General features: G+C 44.6%; 1 protein-coding gene across 2 annotated transcripts in view; it reads right to left on the reverse strand.

The window, feature by feature from the left end:
- The window catches only part of LOC117362793 (trifunctional purine biosynthetic protein adenosine-3-like), a 97,958-nt gene that overhangs the window by 9,773 nt on the left and 68,080 nt on the right, over positions 1–20,105 (reverse strand). For both annotated transcript variants that reach the window (XM_033949770.1, XM_033949769.1), the window contains exons 12-19: positions 17,973–18,067; positions 16,649–16,758; positions 12,928–13,126; positions 11,385–11,636; positions 8,365–8,517; positions 6,315–6,518; positions 4,283–4,435; positions 3,088–3,218 (exon numbers count right to left, since the gene is read on the reverse strand). In XM_033949770.1, the coding sequence (XP_033805661.1) occupies positions 3,088–3,218; positions 4,283–4,435; positions 6,315–6,518; positions 8,365–8,517; positions 11,385–11,636; positions 12,928–13,126; positions 16,649–16,758; positions 17,973–18,067 (1,297 nt within the window). The remainder of the gene's footprint in view (positions 1–3,087; positions 3,219–4,282; positions 4,436–6,314; positions 6,519–8,364; positions 8,518–11,384; positions 11,637–12,927; positions 13,127–16,648; positions 16,759–17,972; positions 18,068–20,105) is intronic.

A 20,105-nucleotide genomic window follows, 5' to 3' on the forward strand; every position in this document is an offset into this window, starting at 1 on the left:
AAGAGACAGCTCAGTTTTGAAACACTTGTTCACTCTTTCCAAAAATACTAGAACTAGGGGACATGCGATGAAGTTACTAAGTACAGTGGTACCTCGGTTTACGAGTGCACCGGTTTGCGAGTGTTTTGCAAGACAAGCAAAACATTTGCAAAATCGGTGCCTCAGAAACCGAGCATGGCTCGATTTACAAGCACCCCCCCCCCGCAATCCAGCACCCCCCTGCCTCGAACCGGCACCTCCCGCCATGATCCGACCCCCCCAACACGATTGGGCACCCCCCGCCACGATCCGACCCCCCCGCCACGATTGGGCACCCCCCCCGACATGATCCGACCCCTCCCCCGGACACAATTGGGCACCCCCCGCCGCTTCTTACCCTCATCTGGGCACTCTTGAAGATCGGCCCTCGTCTGCTGGGCCTTGAGCATGCTCAGATGCTTAAGGCCCAGCAGACGAGGAGTCCGATATTCTAGAGTGCCCAGATGAGGGTAAGAAGCGGCGGGGGGGGGGGGGGTGCCCAATTGTGTCGGGGGGGGGGTGCCCAATCGTGTCGGGGGGGGGGGGTCGGATCGTGGCGGGGGGTGCCCAATCGTGGCGGGGGGGGGGTCGGATCGTGGCGGGAGGGGGTGCTGGTTTGAGGCAGGGGGGGTGACGGATCGCAGGGGGGGTGCCTGATCGCAGGGGGGGGGGCTTCGAGGGAAGCAATGCCGGTTCTCGGGGGGAGGGGTGTGTGGAACGCATCAAAGCGAGTTTCCATTATTTCCTATGAGGAAACTCGCTTTGATAAACGAGCATTTTGGATTACAAGCATGCTCCTGGAACGGATTATGCTCGTAATCCAACGTACTACTGTACAGTGGAACCTTGGTTTATGAGCATAATTCGTTCCAGAAGCATGCTCGTAAACCAAATTGCTTGCATATCAAAGCAAGTTTCCTTATAGGAAGTAAGGGAAACTCGCTTTGATTGGTTCCACCTCCTTCCCCCTCCCTGAGGCTACCGGCGCTGCTCCATTCCCCCCCCTTGAGGCTACCGACGCTGCTCCATACCCCTCCCCGTGATCCGGCATCCCCCCTGCAAACTGGCATCCTCCCCCCCGCTTGCGTTGCCCCCCCTCCACCGCGATCCTACATCCCCCCCCAACGAGCACGGCAATGACATATGCCTGAAGATCCTTCCTCTTCTGGCGCGGCCTGGCCTGGGCTGGGTGGTGCGTCGGAGATCCTCCCTCTTCTGGGCTGGGCTGGGCTGGACTGGTTTTGAGCATTTGCGCATGCTCAAAGACTTCTGGTCTCGCTCTCTCCGAGATTCTGAATCTGAGAATCTCGGAGAGAGCGAGACCAGAAGGCTTTGAGCATGCACAAATGCTCAAAGCCAGTCCAGCCCGGCCCAGCCCAGAAGAGGGAGGATCTCCGACGCACCGCCCAGCCCAGGCTGCGCCAGAAGAGGGAGGATCTTCGGGCACCGGCACTGGTGCCCAGTCAGGGTAAGGGATGTCATTGCCGTGCTCGGGGGGGGGGGGGGTGTAGGATCGCGGTGGGGGGGGGGCAGACGCGAGCGGGGGGGGATGCCGGATTGCTGGGGGGGGATGCTAGATCGCAGGGGGGGCGATCGTACAGCGAGGCAAGCTCGGTTTACGAGGCACCAAGTTTGCAAATGTTTTGCTCGTCTTGCAAAACACTCACAAACCGGTGCACTCGTAAACCGAGGTACCACTGTAATAGATTTAAAACAAATTGGAGAAAAATATTTCTTCACACAACGTGGAGGAAGGACTGGAGTAGTGGTTAGAGCTACGGCCTCAGCACCCTGAGGTTGTGGGTTCAACCCCATGCTTCTCCTTGTGCCCCCTGGGCAAGTCACTCCATCCTTCATTGCCCCAGATTGTGAGCCCACCGGGTTAGATAGGGAAAATACTTGAGTACCTAACTGTAAACCTCTAAGATAACTTTGATAGGTGGTATAGAAACACCTTCAATAAACAAACAAACTCTGGAATTCGTTGCTGGAAAATGTGGTGAAATCAGTTAGTTCAGCAGGGTTAAACGTTTGGATAATTTCCTAAAGAGAAGTCCATATGCCATTATTGGGTTCAGTCATTCGCGTGTGGGACAAAGCCGTGCTGACATTTGAGGCCAGGCAATTGTGCGCAAGACTCCAGTACGCCGCCGGAAAATTTTAGAGAGCTCCGATGGGAGATGTGAGGGGGGGGGGAATCCCCCTAATTTACTTAATAGTGTTCACGCTGCCATGGGGGGGGTTGGGGGGTTGGAACCCCCCATTATAGAGGAAACTTAACTTTTTCCTGATTAAGTTAAGTTTTCTGTATAATGTGGAGGGTTGCACCCCCCCAATAGCAGCAAACGGCAGTTCGAACAATATGAAGTAAAGTGGGGGGTCCCCCACCATTGGAGCTCTTTAAAATTAACTTTTACAGCGGCGTGCTGGAGTCTTGCGCCTAATTGTCTGGGCTGAAATGTCGGCACGGCTTTGTCCGTCGCCCTTTTGTCCCATCAGCCTTTATTGAGATGGCTTGGGAAATCCACTGCTTATTCCTAGGATAAGAAACATAAAATCTGCTTTACTAAGCACTTGGGACCTGGGTTGGCCACTTTTGGAAACAGGATTCTGGGCTTGATAGACCTTCGGTCTGGTTATCTGTAAAATATTTATCAACTAGATCAGTGCATCACAAATTGCGTGTCTCCTGAGATTTCAGGTGTGCCCCAGCACACTGGGGAGGTGCCGGCTGACTGCCTATAGGATGTGCCTCTCCTCTCTTCCCTGCTGGCACCCCCCACTGGTGTCTCAGGGCCCGCCTGGAGGGAATTTGCGCATGCACGGACATCGACGTGATATTGTCGTCGTCGCACACGACGTCCACACACTTCCAAATGCCTCAAGCCGCGGCCATTACTTTTAGTGTGCTGCGGCTCAAGAAAGTTTGTGTGACACTGAACTAGATCTTCTTATAGCCCTTGGAGACCAGAAAAGTCATGTCCAATTTCTAAAGTCTTCTCCTTGACACCTTGGAATCAGAATGCCAAGAACTATAAAAGCTGGTCCAGTAATTAACTGGCTACTTACCCTTGTGGCAATCCCTGCCCTTTCAGCTTTCTTTAATCCCTCTACCCCAGCCTTGTTGGAAATAACTAGGGATATTACAGCACTGCTTTTTGGCTCCTTTGCGCTTTTTATTAAAGCCTCCATATTTGTACCTAGAAATTAAACATGGTAGGAAAAAAAATGTTAATCTGTGCTGGTCAAATAAAAAAAACCAAACCAAATAGCTTTCTTCAAAAGCTTATCACAGGCACCCATCTACTTTCCCTTAGAGCAGGGGTGTCAAACTCAATCACATAAGGGGCCGAAATCTAAAACGCAGGCTAAGTCGCAGACAAAATTTTTTATTAAGATACTTAGGGGTCCTTTTATTAAGGTACGCGGACCAATTTAGTGCGGGCTAAATGCACACCTTAATAAAAGGACCCCTTAGTCTTAGTAGAAGTATAGGGTTACAACCTCTCCAACCCTATGCCGGCTCTGTGATGTAAACAAAATAAATAAAAAAGACTTTTCCTCTCTCTTTTAGGACCTAGTTCACGCTTGCTGTCTAATAACAGCTCTGGCAGGATACACATTTCAAATATGACATATTGTAATCACAAAACAGAAAATAAAATTATTTTTTCTACCTTTTGTTGTCTGGTCATTATTCAAATCATGTTATAGTCCCAGGCTCTGGTTGTCTTCTGATAACTCGCTTGCCAGGGTCTCCTTCTTTCTTCTTCCCTTCCGTTTCTCTTCCTCCCCCGGAGATCTGGCATCTTTCCTTTTATCCCGAGTTTGGCCCTCTGTTGGCCTTCCATCCCGGCTTCCCTGTCTCACATTAAAGCAGCCTGCAGAGGATCGCTGGTCAGCTGTAGCGATCCTAGCAGGCTGCCTTTGCCCTCCGCAACATGTTCCCTCTGCCGCAGTCCTGCCCCTCCTCTGACATAGGGGAACATGGCAGAGGGAATGTGCTGCTGAGGCTAGGACAGCCTACTAGGATTGCTACAGCCGACCAGTTTTCCTCTGCAGGCTGCTTTAATGTGAGACAGGGAAACTGCGTGAACCTACAGGTGATGCAGTGCTTGTACCTGTCTACCGGTGGGCCAGCTTAAGTGAAATTTTGTAATTGTCTGGTGGGCCAAATTTTATTACATCACGGGCCAGATTTGGCCTGTGGGCCAGAGTTTGACATGTCTGCCTTAGAGTGAAGGTGAGGGGTAGACCAGCTTACCTGTCCCAGAGATCAGAACGGCCACCCTCACTTTCTTCTTCTGGGTTGTCTCATGGAGGTGCCTGTCTTCGCTAGCTGTATTTGTGAAAGCGTGAGAAAAGCTTCCTTGCAGAGATACCAGCAGATTCTTGATTTCAACAAGAGCTTGAGAATCTTAAATCATGTGAGGGAAAGGAGGAGTAAGAGTGAAAAGGGTCTGCTCTCCATCAAGTTTAAAAAAACAAACAAACCAAAAAACAAAACAGTTGAACATATTTGAGACTGGTGAGAGAATCATGAACCACCTGTCGAATTTCATTTTAGCAAAGTGGGAGGAAGTTATTACAGCTGCTAGTGACTGGGACATCAGCCATTTAGAACAGTGATATCTATGGGTCGGATCCAGGGTATACCTAGCAGGGTCTACAAAGCTCCATAGGATGTGACCCCCCCAGTCAAGGACTCTCACTGCCTTAGCTAGATTATAAAAGGGAAACAGTTCTGAAAGGACCCTGTTGCTATGAATGAAGACAAATGATATCACAGACTTGAACCACCCCCATCCCATCACACATGACAGTAAGCACAGGTGGGGTAAGTTCTAATTGAATAGGAATGAAGTCCAGATGTGGAAGGTTGTTAGGTCAGGCTAAATTCAAAGTAACCAATATCTTAACTATTTTATATTTGGTTTGATTTCATGATCAGGCTGGGTTTTTTTTTTCCATTCTTTGAAACATTTTAATGGATTTTCACAGATCTTGGCCACTCCCTCCACTATAAAATTGTTCAGAATTGGGGATCTAGAATTTGGAAAATAAAATCCACCACCACAAATGGCTCCCCAAAAAGCTTACAATCAGTCAGATTTCTCCCCCCCCTCCAAGACTTCAGACACAAGTGAACTACATCAGTGGGTAACAACCTGTGGTCCGCAGACCTCTGGGGACCATGGATCCCTTCAGGGGGTCCTGCAGGACACAAAGAACAGAAAAGAATCTTTTCACACTATTATAATCCATGTAAACAGAATACAGACTGCTGTGAGGTGAGGATAGAAGTAACAGCAGCTTTGGAGGTGGGATCGAAGGCAACTTCCCAGACCGGAAGCAGAAGTGGTCATAAGGCTGAGGGCAGCAGTGGAGGAGGTGAGAGTGTGATCAGTCTGGCAAAACAAGACCAGACCCAAACTGCAGGGACTGGGAACAGCAGTGTAGCATCAATATGCTTGAAAGGGTAGAGATACTGGAGGGAAACTGACTAAATAGAGGGACTGCTGAGGATGGAGAGAAACCCCACACAATTGGATATCACTGGTAGAAGAGGAGAGGATGGTAAGGACTGGCTGGATGGACACGTGAACACTGATTGGGGAAGCAGGCAGAAAGAGCTCTCTCCCCTTGTCCTTTCTGTGTCCATCAAAAGAGAGTAAGTACAGATGGGGTAGGGGTGAACATTTTGAAGGTTAAACAGGGGTTCACACAAATCAAAAAATTGATAATATTTCAAGTACAGATAAAACCAAACCTTAAGAAGAAAAAAATGATAGGGAAACTTCCTATCTTCAATGCAACCCGTTGAGACATGACCATTGAGTAGGACTGTTAGCGAACAATTCCAAACAATTAAACCATAAGGGGGACAATGTCAATGTTTTTATTTAAAAGAGGATTTAATATTCTTAGTTTTCTTTGTATTTCAGTTAGGTAATATAGTCGTATGGCTCCCCAGTTTAGTGGGCTTGAAAAGTAATTTTGTGTATATGTATAATGTAGGTTAAACTTTGTGTAATATTTATTTTTCTTTGATATCAATTGATATTAAAATTGTTAAAATTTGCATAAATTAAAAAAAAAAAAAAAAGAGAATTTAATGGTGTTCCTTTGATTCCTCAGATCACAGAATCAGCCACAGGTAAACATTTATACTATCAAAGTCAAAAGTATTTCGACTTGGACAGATTTTCGGTATTTGCTATACAGTACATGCACCAACTCCACCTTCTTTGCAAACTAAGCATGTAATAGCTCCACTTGCCAATAAGTGTATTAACCTTTGTGTTTTGGCACCACGGTCCCAATCAGCCACGCTTCCTCGTGCTCCTGCACAGCCCTCAGAATCTGTTCTGCCAGCTCCTTCTCTACCACCAGGATGGCTCCGATGCCACAGTTAAAAGTCCGGGCCATCTCCTCCGCTGAGAGTGCGCCTTCCCTTTGCAGCCAGGAGAAAACCTTAGGGATCTTCCAGCGGTGTGCATCTGTTAAAAATTTTTTTAAAAAATTCTAAACCAAAAAGACAAAAAGCAAACAACCCCCCCCCACCCAACAACTATTAAGCAACCTAATCTGAACCGTCTGAACCTAATTTGAACCGTCTGACTATGGCGGTATAGAAAAATAAAGTTATTATTAACTGTACCTTTGAAACTGTTTAACTAGCATCAGGTCTACTTAATATTGCCAAATGAGGGGATGTCAATAGCATTGATCATCAGATCCAGATTCGAAAGGTGACATCACTGCAAATTTTATAGTATTCTCAACTGAGTTACAATACTATCTACCACCTACAATAGGAGGTTTAACTCCCCCCCAATAAAAAACAACCCAGATGTTTGAATAAATTTAGCAGAGCAAAAAGGCAAAAAATTGTGGAACTGGTGATCTTGATAAAAACTTATTTGAACAAGGTGCAGATGACAATGAAATAAAGTATACAATAACACAAAAAACACAGTGAATAATTTGTGGTATAGACCCGACATGGGCCGTATTTCAATCATGAAACAACCTTCTTCCGAGGTCCGGTACTGCTATAAATCACAACTTAAGAATTGTGAAAAAATGCAACAGGATACTGTGCACAAATGAGCGTAGTCAATTAGAAGATTTCTTGAATTCATACAATCATCGCTACCATCTCCAACAGAAGGCTGTTTTACGTATCCACCACTCTTAACGTAATATTTCCTTAGATTACTCCCGAGTCTTTCCTCTTTCACATTCATTACATGCTGTCTCATTCCAGAGCTTCATTTCAGTTGAAGGAGACTTTCCTTCTGTGCATTTATGCCAAGGCGGTATTTAAATGTCTGCACTGTACCTCCCCTCTCTCCCCCTTTCTTCCACAGTGTATGTAGTGAGGTCTTGGTCCCCACACACTTTATAACAAAGACCACCCACCATTTTAGTAGCCTCTCATTGGATCAATTCCATTCTGTTTATATCTTTTCAAGATGAGGTCTCCAGAATTGTATGCAGTACCAGTGGGTAAGAGGCACCCCTCCCCTCCTCCCGTGCACACGCACCCCTTCCCTATCCCATACCTCTTAACTTTCCTGGCACGAGCAGCATCACCAATTTGCTGCCCTCAACGGCTCTCTCTCTAACATCACTTCCTAGACACGGGACCCAGAAGTGTCGACAGAGGGAGAACCGATGCGGGCAACAAGCGGCAGGTTGGAGTTGCCGATGATGCTGAATGGGAAGGGAAGTTGTGTGCGCAGCGGAGGGAAGGAGAAGGGAGGAAGAGGGTGCCAGTGCCCTCACCAAGAAGGCGCCTGGGGTGGACTGCTCCCCCCCCTTTTATTAGGCCTCTGTGCAGTACAAATCCAAAGAGGAGGTCCATCAACGAGCAATGGAGAAAACACAGATTCTCTCATCATACCTGTGGGATCTCATAGTCCCACCCAATACCATCTTAGTATATATCTTATGTCAGCCTTATAAGGAGGTGGTCCAGTCATAGTCGCATTTTGAACAGACTGCAGTTGTATCTTACCCCGCCTATCTGACCTTGGTTCTTTCCTTATTCTTGGCTTTGGGGGAACGGGGGTGGGAAGAGTTGGGGGGCGGGGATGTGGGGAGGTCTGCTTGGGGATAGGAGTGCCTTTGTAACCTAAGAGGACATCAAAGTCCAGTCCTCTTGGGGGGGGGTCCCTGTCTTGTATAATCTCAATTCTTGTCTGCCATTTTGTATTTGTTGGTGTGTGGTTTTTTTCTTGTTAATGAAAACAGATTTAAACATAAGGAGGTGGCCCAATATTCAGACAGATACTGCTCTCTCAGCATCATTTCATTCCTTCATGGTTTCCCCCATCTTACCTAAGCTTACGGCGAGGGTCTTTGGCAGTACTCTAGGAATGTTCTCCAGGAGGCCTCCTCCAGTGATGTGAGCGTAGGCCTTTACGTGCCCTGACTGGAGGACACCTAAAAGTGTCTTACTGTAGATCTTTGTCGGAGCTAGCAAGAGTTCACCTAGAAACAAAAGAACAAATGTGTGACTGAAAACTACCAAGTTTTTAAATAGGTACAAATCAGGGAAAAAAAATAAATGCAAATTCATGCGATGTGTTGAATACACCATACCTTAAGATCTAAAGGATGCCTGGTTACAAATACACATTTACAAATACAAATATACTAAACTAAACCTTAGGTTTGTATATTGCATCATCTCTACTTTCGCAAAGCTCGACATGGTTAACAGGAGTTAGGGTAGAAAGGAACTCCAGAGGAGGGAAGGATGAAGAGGAAATTTAGAGAATAATCAGAGAGGGAGGAAGAGTTACATTTTTGAGAATAACCAGGTTTTCAGATGTTTTGAAATTTCAAGTTTTGAAATAGTCCCATTCTAAGGTAAGACATATGGCTCAAAATAGGTATAAAACAAACCAGGCAAGGGACTCTCGGCTATCAGATACAGTTCAGCTATATTTTCTGATACCTGGTCCAAAACAACCAAAGACAGATTTATTAGAAGAAAAAGTAATGTTATCAGGGTATTTTTAAAATTAAACTTTGAGTGCTCTGTTTTCCACATTTAAAAGGGTTTTGGTTCCTCAGCACATAGATTATAATGGAGAATGCTGCTAGAATGTTGCTTCCAATTCCACAAGTGGTGGGGCATGGATGGGCCACGGATGCCAAAAGAAAGTGGCTTCCCAGCCAAACATCAATGCAGAGTATACACCCTAGGGTCACTCTAGTACTGGAGCTGGCAAGGGTCATTGACCAAACCACTTTAGACCATCAATTGATTAAAAAGAGGAGGCAAAACCAGTCTTTGCAAGTACTGATATTCTGGATTAGTACTTAGAGAAGGTTGAACTTGATGGAGTAGGAACTAGCCTAATGGTTACAGCAGTGGCTTGATGAGCAGCAGGAAGCCAGGGATTAAACTTTCACTGATGCCTCCCCCCCCTTTCCAAACTTGTGACCTTGGGCTAGCCACTTTATCCTCTACCACCTCAGGTATAAGGTATAAACCAGGGGTGCCCACACTTTTTGGGCTTGCGAGCTACTTTTAAAATGACCAAGTCAAAATGATCTACCAACAATAAAATTTTTTAAAAAAACACAACGCACACTATACGCATAGAAAATGTTAATTATCATTCCTATTCCAGGGTTTTTCAAAGAGGTCAAAGCAGATGACTCTAAGCACTATCACCTCAGTAACAACCATACAAAAATAGACAAATATACCCCCTCCCTTTTTACTAAACCACGATAGCAGTTTTTAGCGCAGGGAGCTGCGCTGAATGCCCAGCGCTGCTCTCGACACTCATAGGCTCCCTGCGCTAAAAACCTCTATTGCGGTTTAGTAAAAGGGGACCTTAGTGTAAAATATAGACAGCAGATATAAATTCAGACACATTTTGATCACTAAATTTAAAATAAAACCATTTTCCCTACCTTGTCTGGTGATTTCATGAGTCTCTGGTTGCCCTTTCTTCTTCTGACTGTGCATACAATCTTTCTTCCCTTCTTTTAGCCTGTATGCTTCTTCTCCTCCAGACCTCATTCCTTCCCCCCAACTTTTCCTTCCTCTTCCCTGCCCTTTCTTTCTCTCTGCCTCCCTTTCTTTTTTTTCTGTTTCTCTTCTTTCCTTCTTTCTCCCTGCCCTCCCCCAAGCCACTGCCACTGCCATTACCATTGGGGACCAGGACCCAAACGCCACCAATAACAGGCCCCAAGCTCTCCCTGCTTCGGCCAACCAGCATTCCTCTCCCCGACGTCAATTCTGCCATCGGGAAGAGGAAGGCTGATCAGCCCAAGATCGTGATCAACCTATTGGGGGAAATGCTGCCGGGTCCTGCCTTCGCGGAAACAGAAAGTAGGCAGGACCCCGCAGGAAGAAGAACAAATGCTTCACTAACCTGTCTCCCGCATTAGCCCGTAGCAAACGCTTGCTTCTGGGCTCTTAACATGTGCGTGCAGGCTTCCCTTCTTCCCCCCTCCCCCTCCCCGGACATAACTTCCTGTTTTGGAGGGAAGAGAAGAGAAGCCTGCATGCACACGTTAGAGCCCGGAGCATAAGTTCGCTAGGGGCTGAAATCTCCAAGCTGGTTTTTTTGGGGTTTTTTTAATGTTCAGCAGCGGCAGATGACAGCTGGGCAGACCGCCCAGCTAAAAGGCCCTAGGGAGAACACTGGAGAGGAAGGCTGATCGGCCCGTAGACCAGGACGGCGATCGACTCGAGTTGCCTTCCTGAGCTACTGGTCGATCGCGATCGACGCGTTGGGCACCCCTGGTATAAACAGACTAAGTGCATCGCGGACAGGAAAATATCTACTGTACCTGAATGTAACTCATCTTGAGCTACATTGAAAGGCACAAACTAAATACAGAATCTGGCAACTTTGGAACCAAGGACACTACAAGGTGGACTTTAGTCAATGGCCCAGAAATATCAACAAAGAGACAAGAGTGGGGAGCGTGTGGCGCAGTGATTAGAGCTACAGCCTCAACACCCTGAGGTTGTGGGTTCAAATCCCACACTGCTCCTTGTGACCCTGGGCAAGTCACTTAATCCCCCATTGCCCCAGGTACATTAGATAGAGTGTGAGCCTACCAGAACAGATAGGGACAAATACAAGTTTATAAATTTTACTAAAATTTGATAAAATCGCTTATCAGGATTTCTAATACAAAAAATAAGTTAATTTAATCATGTATTTTTAATGAGAATAACTAATGGGCAGACCGTTCAGGTCTTTATCTGCCATTTTTTTACTATGTTCTAATCCAAGTATCAGCGTCCTCTGCCCGATAGCAAACAGTAACACTGTACTTTAACTCTCATATAAAGCTAAGTAGAGATTCTTCCTCAGACAGCGTACCCAAGGTATGGTGCTCTCCAAACTCGGGGGCAGGGGAGGAGTAGGTCCAGGAAGACTTTTCAAGAATCTTTCTAACGAGGCTAAAGCCATTGCTGTGCAGCCCAGAAGAAGCCACTCCAATCACAACATCCCCATCATGTATCCTCTCCAGCTGTGGCAGCATATGCCCACGCTCCACTGCGCCAACTGCAAACCCAGCAAGGTCGTATTCTCCAGGGGAGTACATGCCTGGCATTTCTGCAGTCTCTCCACCTGTTGGGGGGGGGGAGGGAAGAGAGATGTAATTGGAAGATATCAATGCAAAGTGTTCTTTCACCTTACCATAAGCCAGCAAGGACTGTATAACTCAGAAGGTGTGTGTCCAGTCAATTGATTAGTGACAATTCACCAGCATTTGCCAATATCAACTGTTGCGTGAGCTCATACAACTTGACAGTGGTGTGGCTCAATAAAAGAGGTTCAATTTCGGCATTGCTCGTGGTTACTGGCCCTCAGGGGCAGCGGAATGCCGTCTTGTTTGGGGGGGGGCCAAGGCGCTCCGCCCTAGCCCCGGCGAAGTTGTACGGTAGCTTCAATTTTAAATGATCGGGCAGCCGCCGTGCAGCATCAATAAGAAGGCCTGCCCCGGGAAGTCTTCTTTCTACTTCCGGGGAGAGGCCTGCTCCTTGAAGCTGTGTGGCAGCGGCATCCCAATCATTTCAAGATAAACCCTGGGAATCGGGAGGGCAGGCGAGCACCAGTTTTTGGGGAGGCCATGGCCCCTGTGGCCTCCCCTGTTCCGACGCCTATGCTGTCCCTGAACCGATACAAAAAATAAACAACCACCCCTCCCTTACAAAATCTACACAGCATGAGCTTTATATCCTTATCTTAACTTTTTCCTTCCCTTCCTATTCTCCTACGAGTTCAACCAAACAATTATTTAACAGCACAGTCTTTGAAGCCATGGGCTGGAAGACCTGGGAGCTTCAAATTTAAGTATAATAAAAATCTGTCCTACATAAGGTGAACAGACAACAAAAGCTAATTTAGGGGAAAAAAAAAGCTCAGCAGAAAGACTGACCAAACTACCACAAAGGAAAGAATTAGAAATACACAGACCCTAAATGATTCCATTGTGCAACTTAGGCCTGGCGTGAAGAAAATGAACTGCAGGTTCAAAGATTTCAGAACAGCTTGGAGTCAAAGCACGTAGGACTTTGGTCTTCACACCCAATCCTCAAGGGCTGCCAACAGACCGGGTGCTCAGGATATCTCTAATAAGCATGAGAGTGATTTGCATACAGTCTAAGTAAAAGATATGAAAATCTCTCACGCATATTTAATAGGAATATTCTGAAAACTTGGCCTGTGCATGGCCCTCAAACGAAGACCAAGTACATAGGATGAATCCATATAATCCACAAATACAATAAGACATTGTAAGTTTCCATTTAAGCATCTTACTTATGTATATAACAGACAAAATATTAATTGACCCCCGATACATGCTGTAATCAGCACAGATTCCAAAACTTACTACAACACAAAAGCGTAATCATACCCAGAAGAGCACATCCTGCGATTTTACAGGCTTCTGCTATTCCAGCTACAACAGCTTCAGCCACATCGACATCCAGCCTCCCACAGGCAAAATAATCCAGGAAGAAGAGGGGTTCTGCTCCCTGAGCCAGAATGTCATTAACACACATCGCAACCAGATCCTGGCCCACAGTGTCATGCTTACCACACAGCTGTGCGATCTGTAGAGAGAAGGGAGGAGAAGCTGTGATGATATGGAGAGACACAAGGTGGGACACTGATAGGAGAAAGATTATCATACACTACCACACAAAATAGTATCATATATTAAAATGTGACAAAGCCAGCAAGGGTTTCTATTGTAATTCAGTTGCTACCTGTTTCTCAGGAAAGCTTAAAGAATGCTCAGATTTTAAATTTCCTTTGCTGAAAGAAACAATTTTATTTTTATTTAAAGATTTCTAGACACACATAATAATTAGTTAACTGATTTAATAAACCACTTTCCACCAAAGCAATAAAATGGATCAAAAACAAACTATTACAGAAACAAGATGGCAGATAAAGGTCAAATAGTCCACCCAGTCTGCCATCTGCAGCATCCACTAGCTCCTCCTTTCCCTAAGAGATCCCACGTGCCTGTCCAACGTTTTCTTGAATTCAGACACAGTCTTTGTCTCCACCAGCTCTACAAGGAGACTATTCCATGTATCTACCACCCTTTCTGTAAAAATGTATTTCCTTAGATTACTCCTGAGCCTATCACCGCTTAACTTCATCCTATGTCTCCAGAGCTTCCTTTCAAATGAAAGACTTGCCTCATGTGTATTTATGCCACGTAAATGTCTCTTATCATATCTCCCCTCTCCTGCCTTTCCTCCAAAGTACACATATTGAGATTTTTTAAGTCTGTCCCTGTATGCCTTATGATGTAGACCATTTTAATAGCCTTCCTCCTCTTTATATCTTTTTGAAGGTGTGGTCTCCAAAATTGCACACAATATTCTGAGGTCTTACATAGTCTTATACAGGAGTATCACTACTTCCTTTTTCCTACTGGCAATTCCTCTCTCTATGCACCCTAGCATCCTTCTAGCTTTCGCCATCATATTTTCAATCTGTTTGGCCACCGTAAGATCATCACATGCTATTCACACCTAAGTCTCGTTCTTCCTTCACACACATAAATTCTTCACCCCGTAAACTGTACCATTCCCTCAAGTTTTTCCAGCCCAAATGCATGACTTTACATTTCTTATCATTAAATCTTAGCTGCCAAATTTCAGACCATTCTTCAAGCTTCGCTAGGTCCTTTCTGATTTTGTTCACCCCATCAGGGGTGTCTACTCTATTGCAGGTTTGGTATCATCCGCAAAGAGGCAAATCTTACCAAACAGCCTTTCAATAAAACTTCAAAAACATTAAAAATTTCTACTACTACTACGTCTTTCCATAGTGCTACTAGAGGTATGCATCACTGTACACATTATATGTGGGTATTTTCTCTGTCCCTAGTGGGATCACAATCTAAGTTTTTGTACCTTGGGCGATGGAAGATTAAGAGACTTGCCCATAGTCACAGGGAGCTTCAGTGGGAATTGAACCCAGTTACCCAGGATCACAGTTGCTGTACTAACCATTAAGCTTCTCCTCCAATCCAATCAATAAGTAATATTAAAATAAAAAACAAATAAATTAAAAAATTAAATCAGTATTAAACACATCTAAATAGATAAGCTTTTATCTTTTTATGGAATGACAAGTTATGAAGGTCTCTGATCTCAGAATTCCAGTATGTGGGGCTGGCTAATGAAATAGCACAGTTACTTATCGTAACAGATGTTATCCAGGGACAGCAGGCAGATATTCTCACATGTGGGTGACGTCATCCATGGAGCCCCTACGCGGACAGCTTTTCAAGCAAACTTGATTGAAGATTTCAAGTTTGCTGATTCTGCACCACGCATGTGTGTACCTTCCCGCTCCACTAGAGCGAGAAAGAGCAACCCTCTGGAAAGATTGGAAGAGTTGATCCACCAACGGATTCGTTGGTGCAGACCCTGAAGAAGGAAGAGGGGACTTACCCGGAGCTGAAGGCTTCGCAGCTGAACTGGTGCCCTTCGAGGTCGAAGTCTTCGCCGAGGCCGAGGTCTTCGAGGCCGACGTCGAGGCCGAGACCGGGGCCGAAACCAGGGCCTGCTCTTCCACTAAAAGATTTGCCATGCGGGCCCGACGACGATGCAGGGCATGCGACTGAAAAGTGGCACACCGGGGACAAGAGTCGGTCGGATGATCAGCCCCCATGCACAAAATGCACCAACGATGAGGGTCGGTAATAGACAAGAGCCGACCACAATGGGTGCACTTTTTAAACCCGGACAAAGGCCAGGACATAGAGAAAAAACAGGCCGCGGCTGATCGAGGCCAGGCGGCCACGGCAAACCAGGAGCCCCCGGCTGCCGAACCGAACAAAAAACAACAAAATGCAGTAGACAAGAAAACAACAAAGCACACAGCGACTCCGGACGAAAAACAACGAATCCGTGGTGCTAGAAAAGCACGATCACACAGAGAAAAAAGAAACGGGACTTTCTGGCTCCGCGGAAAACTAGAAACTGAAGACCACGAGGAGGGAATGCGCCCTCTAGTGGAGCAGGAAGGCACACACATGCGTGGTGCAGCACCAGCAAACTTGAAACCTTCAATCAAGTTTGCTTGAAAAGCTGTCCGCGTCGGGGCTCTGTGGATGACGTCACCCACATGTGAGAATATGCTGCCTGCTTGTCCTGGGATAAAAAATGTTATATATTCATACTCAACTGAAACTCCTTTGGAGATAGAACAAATGTTTGAAACAATTTCAAATGGGATTATCTAAATACGATAGGATTGCAACAATGACGACAAACAAAATTAACATTCTGTGCCAATAAATTAAAAATATTAATTTTGATGTTTCAGGTCAACATTTAATACATGCGATTTCAGCTACAGTTCCCTCTGGCTTGATCTTTGCTCTACCCCCAAGCACCTCCCCCATGGTTGGGCAGAAAAAACTCAGCTCTTTGTATTCTTGCACCTCTACTACCATTGCTGAATTCATTTTTTTCTAGCACGTAAGGCATGAAATATTAAACAATCTTTCTCAGATGAACATCTCCAACTGCCTTAAAATCATCATTGAATAAGTGAAAGACAAACTACGAGAGGCCCAAAAGTTCCACAGTAGAAGGAGTACCAGAGAAGGACAAATACTGTGGAATACAATGTTCTTGAAATGTTCTTTATTGTAAGATAAAATTAAATCAAATACATCCACTATGGAGGGCAGCTGACTCAGTTGGTAGCAACGGACCCAACACGGTCCGTGTTTCGGCTCTTGCGAGCCTTCCTCAGGGGTCCAGGTTAGTGAACACTTGATCAGAATATTGAAGTGGGGGTCCGGATTTTCCAAACGGAAAATCTGGCAACCCTAGCTAAAGACACATCTATTCTCACTGTAATCCAAGACATGAACTCTATATTAACTGCTCCTTGATGTTACTGTATGAATCCTTATTAAATTTTATATAAGCTGCAAAGACTCCTTGCAATTGCGGGGTATAAGAAACAGCATGGTATAACGGCATGCCTACTACAGTATTTCACTCAACATAACACACCTATGTGAAATTTTAACATTTCACTTAACTTTTGGCACCACTTCTTCAGAATCAGATATGGGTACATATTTGTGTTATTACCTTTAGTTTGGTTCCAACTCCATCCGTGCCAGATACTAAAACAGGGTCAGTATAGCCAGCTGCTTTCAGGTCAAAGAGACCAGCAAATCCCCCCAGCTCTGCATTACACCCTGACAGGCAGAAAATGGAACATATTACATTATCACTCGCTGGCATTAAAACCAGGAATAAAGTACCTGCCAAACATACCAAAAACCAAAAAAATAAACCCCGACATCTTCCCCCACCCTCAAGAAAAATTCCAGTATATCATACAGTGATTATGTGCAAAGAGAACTGCAGCCTAAGGAAATAGAGGAGCACCACCAACTCGCCCTGGGGAGAGAACGCTTGTGGTCTACTATTGGCTCTGAGTAATCTTGAGCAAACCCTATCACATTGCTGCACATGATATACAACTGTAACTGGGTAATAAAAACCCATTGCTGAACTCTTTCTGCTTTACTCAGACCTTTGGCGGCTCTCATGCGCTTTAGGTGCAAGATATGCTGCTGAGGGTATCCTTGCCACAGCAAAAAACAACAACAACAACAAACAAACACACTACAGCGCACTGGGATCCTGATTAAATTAAATTTACTTAATGCATGGAAAAATCATTACCATCAGCAAAAGACAGGCCTTTAGTCAAAGTGAAATAGTTCAATACAGTAGTTTACTATAAAAATTTGAAGACAGGATATGGCTAGCTTGTATAGAAGCTAATTCTGACTGAACTGAAAACAGAGTAGAAGGAAGCAAAGAGATACAAAATAGGATATCGACTTAAGGAAATTAGCTAGGCGGCCATTTTACCTTGTAACTTCCTTAAGCCAATGTCCTGTTTTGGGACTATCTGCTTTCTCCTACTCCTCTCAGTTTTCAAAGTCAGGCCCCCAAGCCTTCATTTAAAATTCTCTCAGTCTCTCCCAACCCATCATATTCCTTTTTTAACCCTTATTCCTTTTCCATCTAGCCAAGACATTACAGCAATTGTCCTTTACCAGAGACCGCAAAGCATAGGTTGCTATGGAAACTGATACATGTGCACTCAGTGGCTGCCCATTGGATACTCCCTGTTCACACAGCTGCAAATCCCACCTGTTGCAGAATTACCAGCTGGCCTAGAGAGAAGTTAGCAGTAAATCTGAGAGACTGAGCTCATACTCCACATACCCCTGGATTAGGAGAGAGATTCATTTACTGGTCTGGTATGCACACACATAATCTATTTGGAGACAATGCCCGCAGAAGTTAAACCTGCCATTGAAAAGCAGATCTCTTGCATGGTAGTCACTAGGCAGGTCTTTGAATACAAATAACAGGGCTGAGCATAAAGTTTTACCTGGTCTGGCAGTGGCTGCTGCCAAAGGTTTTATCTTCTGCACTAGAACGTTCCCAGCCTGGATATCCACACCACTGTCTTTGTACGTCAGCCCCCTGAACAGAAGAGCAAAAATAACCTAAGCACTAAAAATCTTAGTCAGGAAATCATTTGCCACACTTCATAAGCTGAACCAACAATAAAGCTTTAAGAATATTAGTACAATCAACCATTCTATCCCTTCTAGACTACAGAACTGTAATGTACTTCTTTCGAGAATCTCAGTGAAAATCTATGAAAAAAAAAAATCTCTAACTGATACAAAATACTGCCAAGACTCATTCTATAAATCAAAATTCAATCATGTCACTCCACCCCCTCAAAGAGCTACACTGGCTCCCAACATAAATAAATAATTGGCTTCAAATTATGCTGTTAGCATTCAAAATCATGTATGGTGATATGCTTCACAGCTTCCCAAGGAAATACTAGAACCCTAGAACACTAGAACCCTGCAATTCTGATCAACTCTGTCCTACCCGTCAATGAAAAGGTATAAAATACACTAAACCACATTGCAAATCTTTTAACTACTGGATTGCTAAAACCTGGAACTCATTTCCCACAGAATTCCGAACTACCAATCCCACCAGATTCCGAAAAGATCTGAAAACATGTCTTTTCCAGAGCTGTTATGATAAATCTCAAGAAATCTAAATTATCGATATTGGTCAACCCACAGAAAGCTGTAATTGTCATAATGATACAGGTTTAGTCCAATCTTTGAGTGCATGTGTGTCTGTCTACATATTACATAATACCATTGTACTCCTCATAAACCAGGGGTCTCAAAGCCCCTCCTTGAGGGCCGCAATCCAGTCAGGTTTTCAGGATTTCCCCAATGAATATGCATGAGATCTATATGCATGCACTGCTTTCAATGCATATTCATTGGGGAAATCCTGAAAACCCGACTGGATTGCGGCCCTCAAGAAGGGACTTTGAGATCCCTGTCATAAACGTATGTTCAACTGACTCCCTGTGCATGCTTCATGCATCTGCTAATCCAGAACAACCGAACTAGATGTATTTAATTGTAGTCCTATTGTCTTAGAGTTCTGTACCCTGTTTATTAATTATTATGTATTGTTACTGTGTAAACCGTTCTGAGCTCTCTGGGGAGGACGGGATATAAATTGAAATAATTATTATATACACACATAGACGTGTATGTAATGCATGTAAAAATGGCCAATAGAAGCATGATGGCAGAAAAAGGCCAAATGGCCCATCCAGTCTGCCCATCTGCAGTAACCATTATCTCTTCCTCTCCCTATTGGCTAAGGCTCATAACATTTGCATCTCCTCTTCCTATAGGCTAAGGCTCTTTACACCTGCATTGTGAGTTTATAGAACTTTATGGTTATAAAAACAGTATAACATGATGGCAGATAAAAACCAAATGACCTATCCAGTCCTGCCTATCTGCAGTAACCATTATCTCTTCCTCTCTCTAAGAGATCCCATGTGACTATCCCAGGCTTTCTTGAAATCAGACACAAGGTCCAGTTCAATCTTTGTATGTATACAGGCATTTGTAAGTTGTGCTGATTGCAACCCACTTAGATCTCTGATATGTGAGGATTTGGCGGGATAGAAGTTGACGCAACGTACCAAGCGGGCTGCAAATTCTGATAGACAAGTCAACATTTTTCCGTCACATTAATAATCTCTCTCTAAAGCCTTCTTACAATTCCAGGAGACAGGTAGTTTATCATATTTGATATACTGCCCTTAGTGGGAAAATCCAAGAAAGTGGTTTATGATACAATGGTTTAGTCCTAAAACTATTGAAAAAACAAACAACAAAAAAAATAAAACCACAAAACCAATTTACAAATTCCAAAAGTAATAGAACCTAAAAGGGTGGAGATGATATAGTATACACAATCTGAAAATAGCAGAGAGCCCCCAAATTAAGTAAAAAAAAAACAACCAAACAAACCAGAAGATATTCAGACACTTCTTAGATATTTCAAGATTAGGGTCTAGTTGGTCTAATCTAACTGTACAGCACAGATCTGATCTAACACTATTCTTTGTGCATCAAGGCAGGGCTAGCTCTACCACTGGGGGGATTTTGTTGTACTTGGC

Source organism: Geotrypetes seraphini, chromosome 6 (assembly GCF_902459505.1).
Source record: "Geotrypetes seraphini chromosome 6, aGeoSer1.1, whole genome shotgun sequence".
NCBI lineage: Eukaryota > Metazoa > Chordata > Amphibia > Gymnophiona > Dermophiidae > Geotrypetes > Geotrypetes seraphini.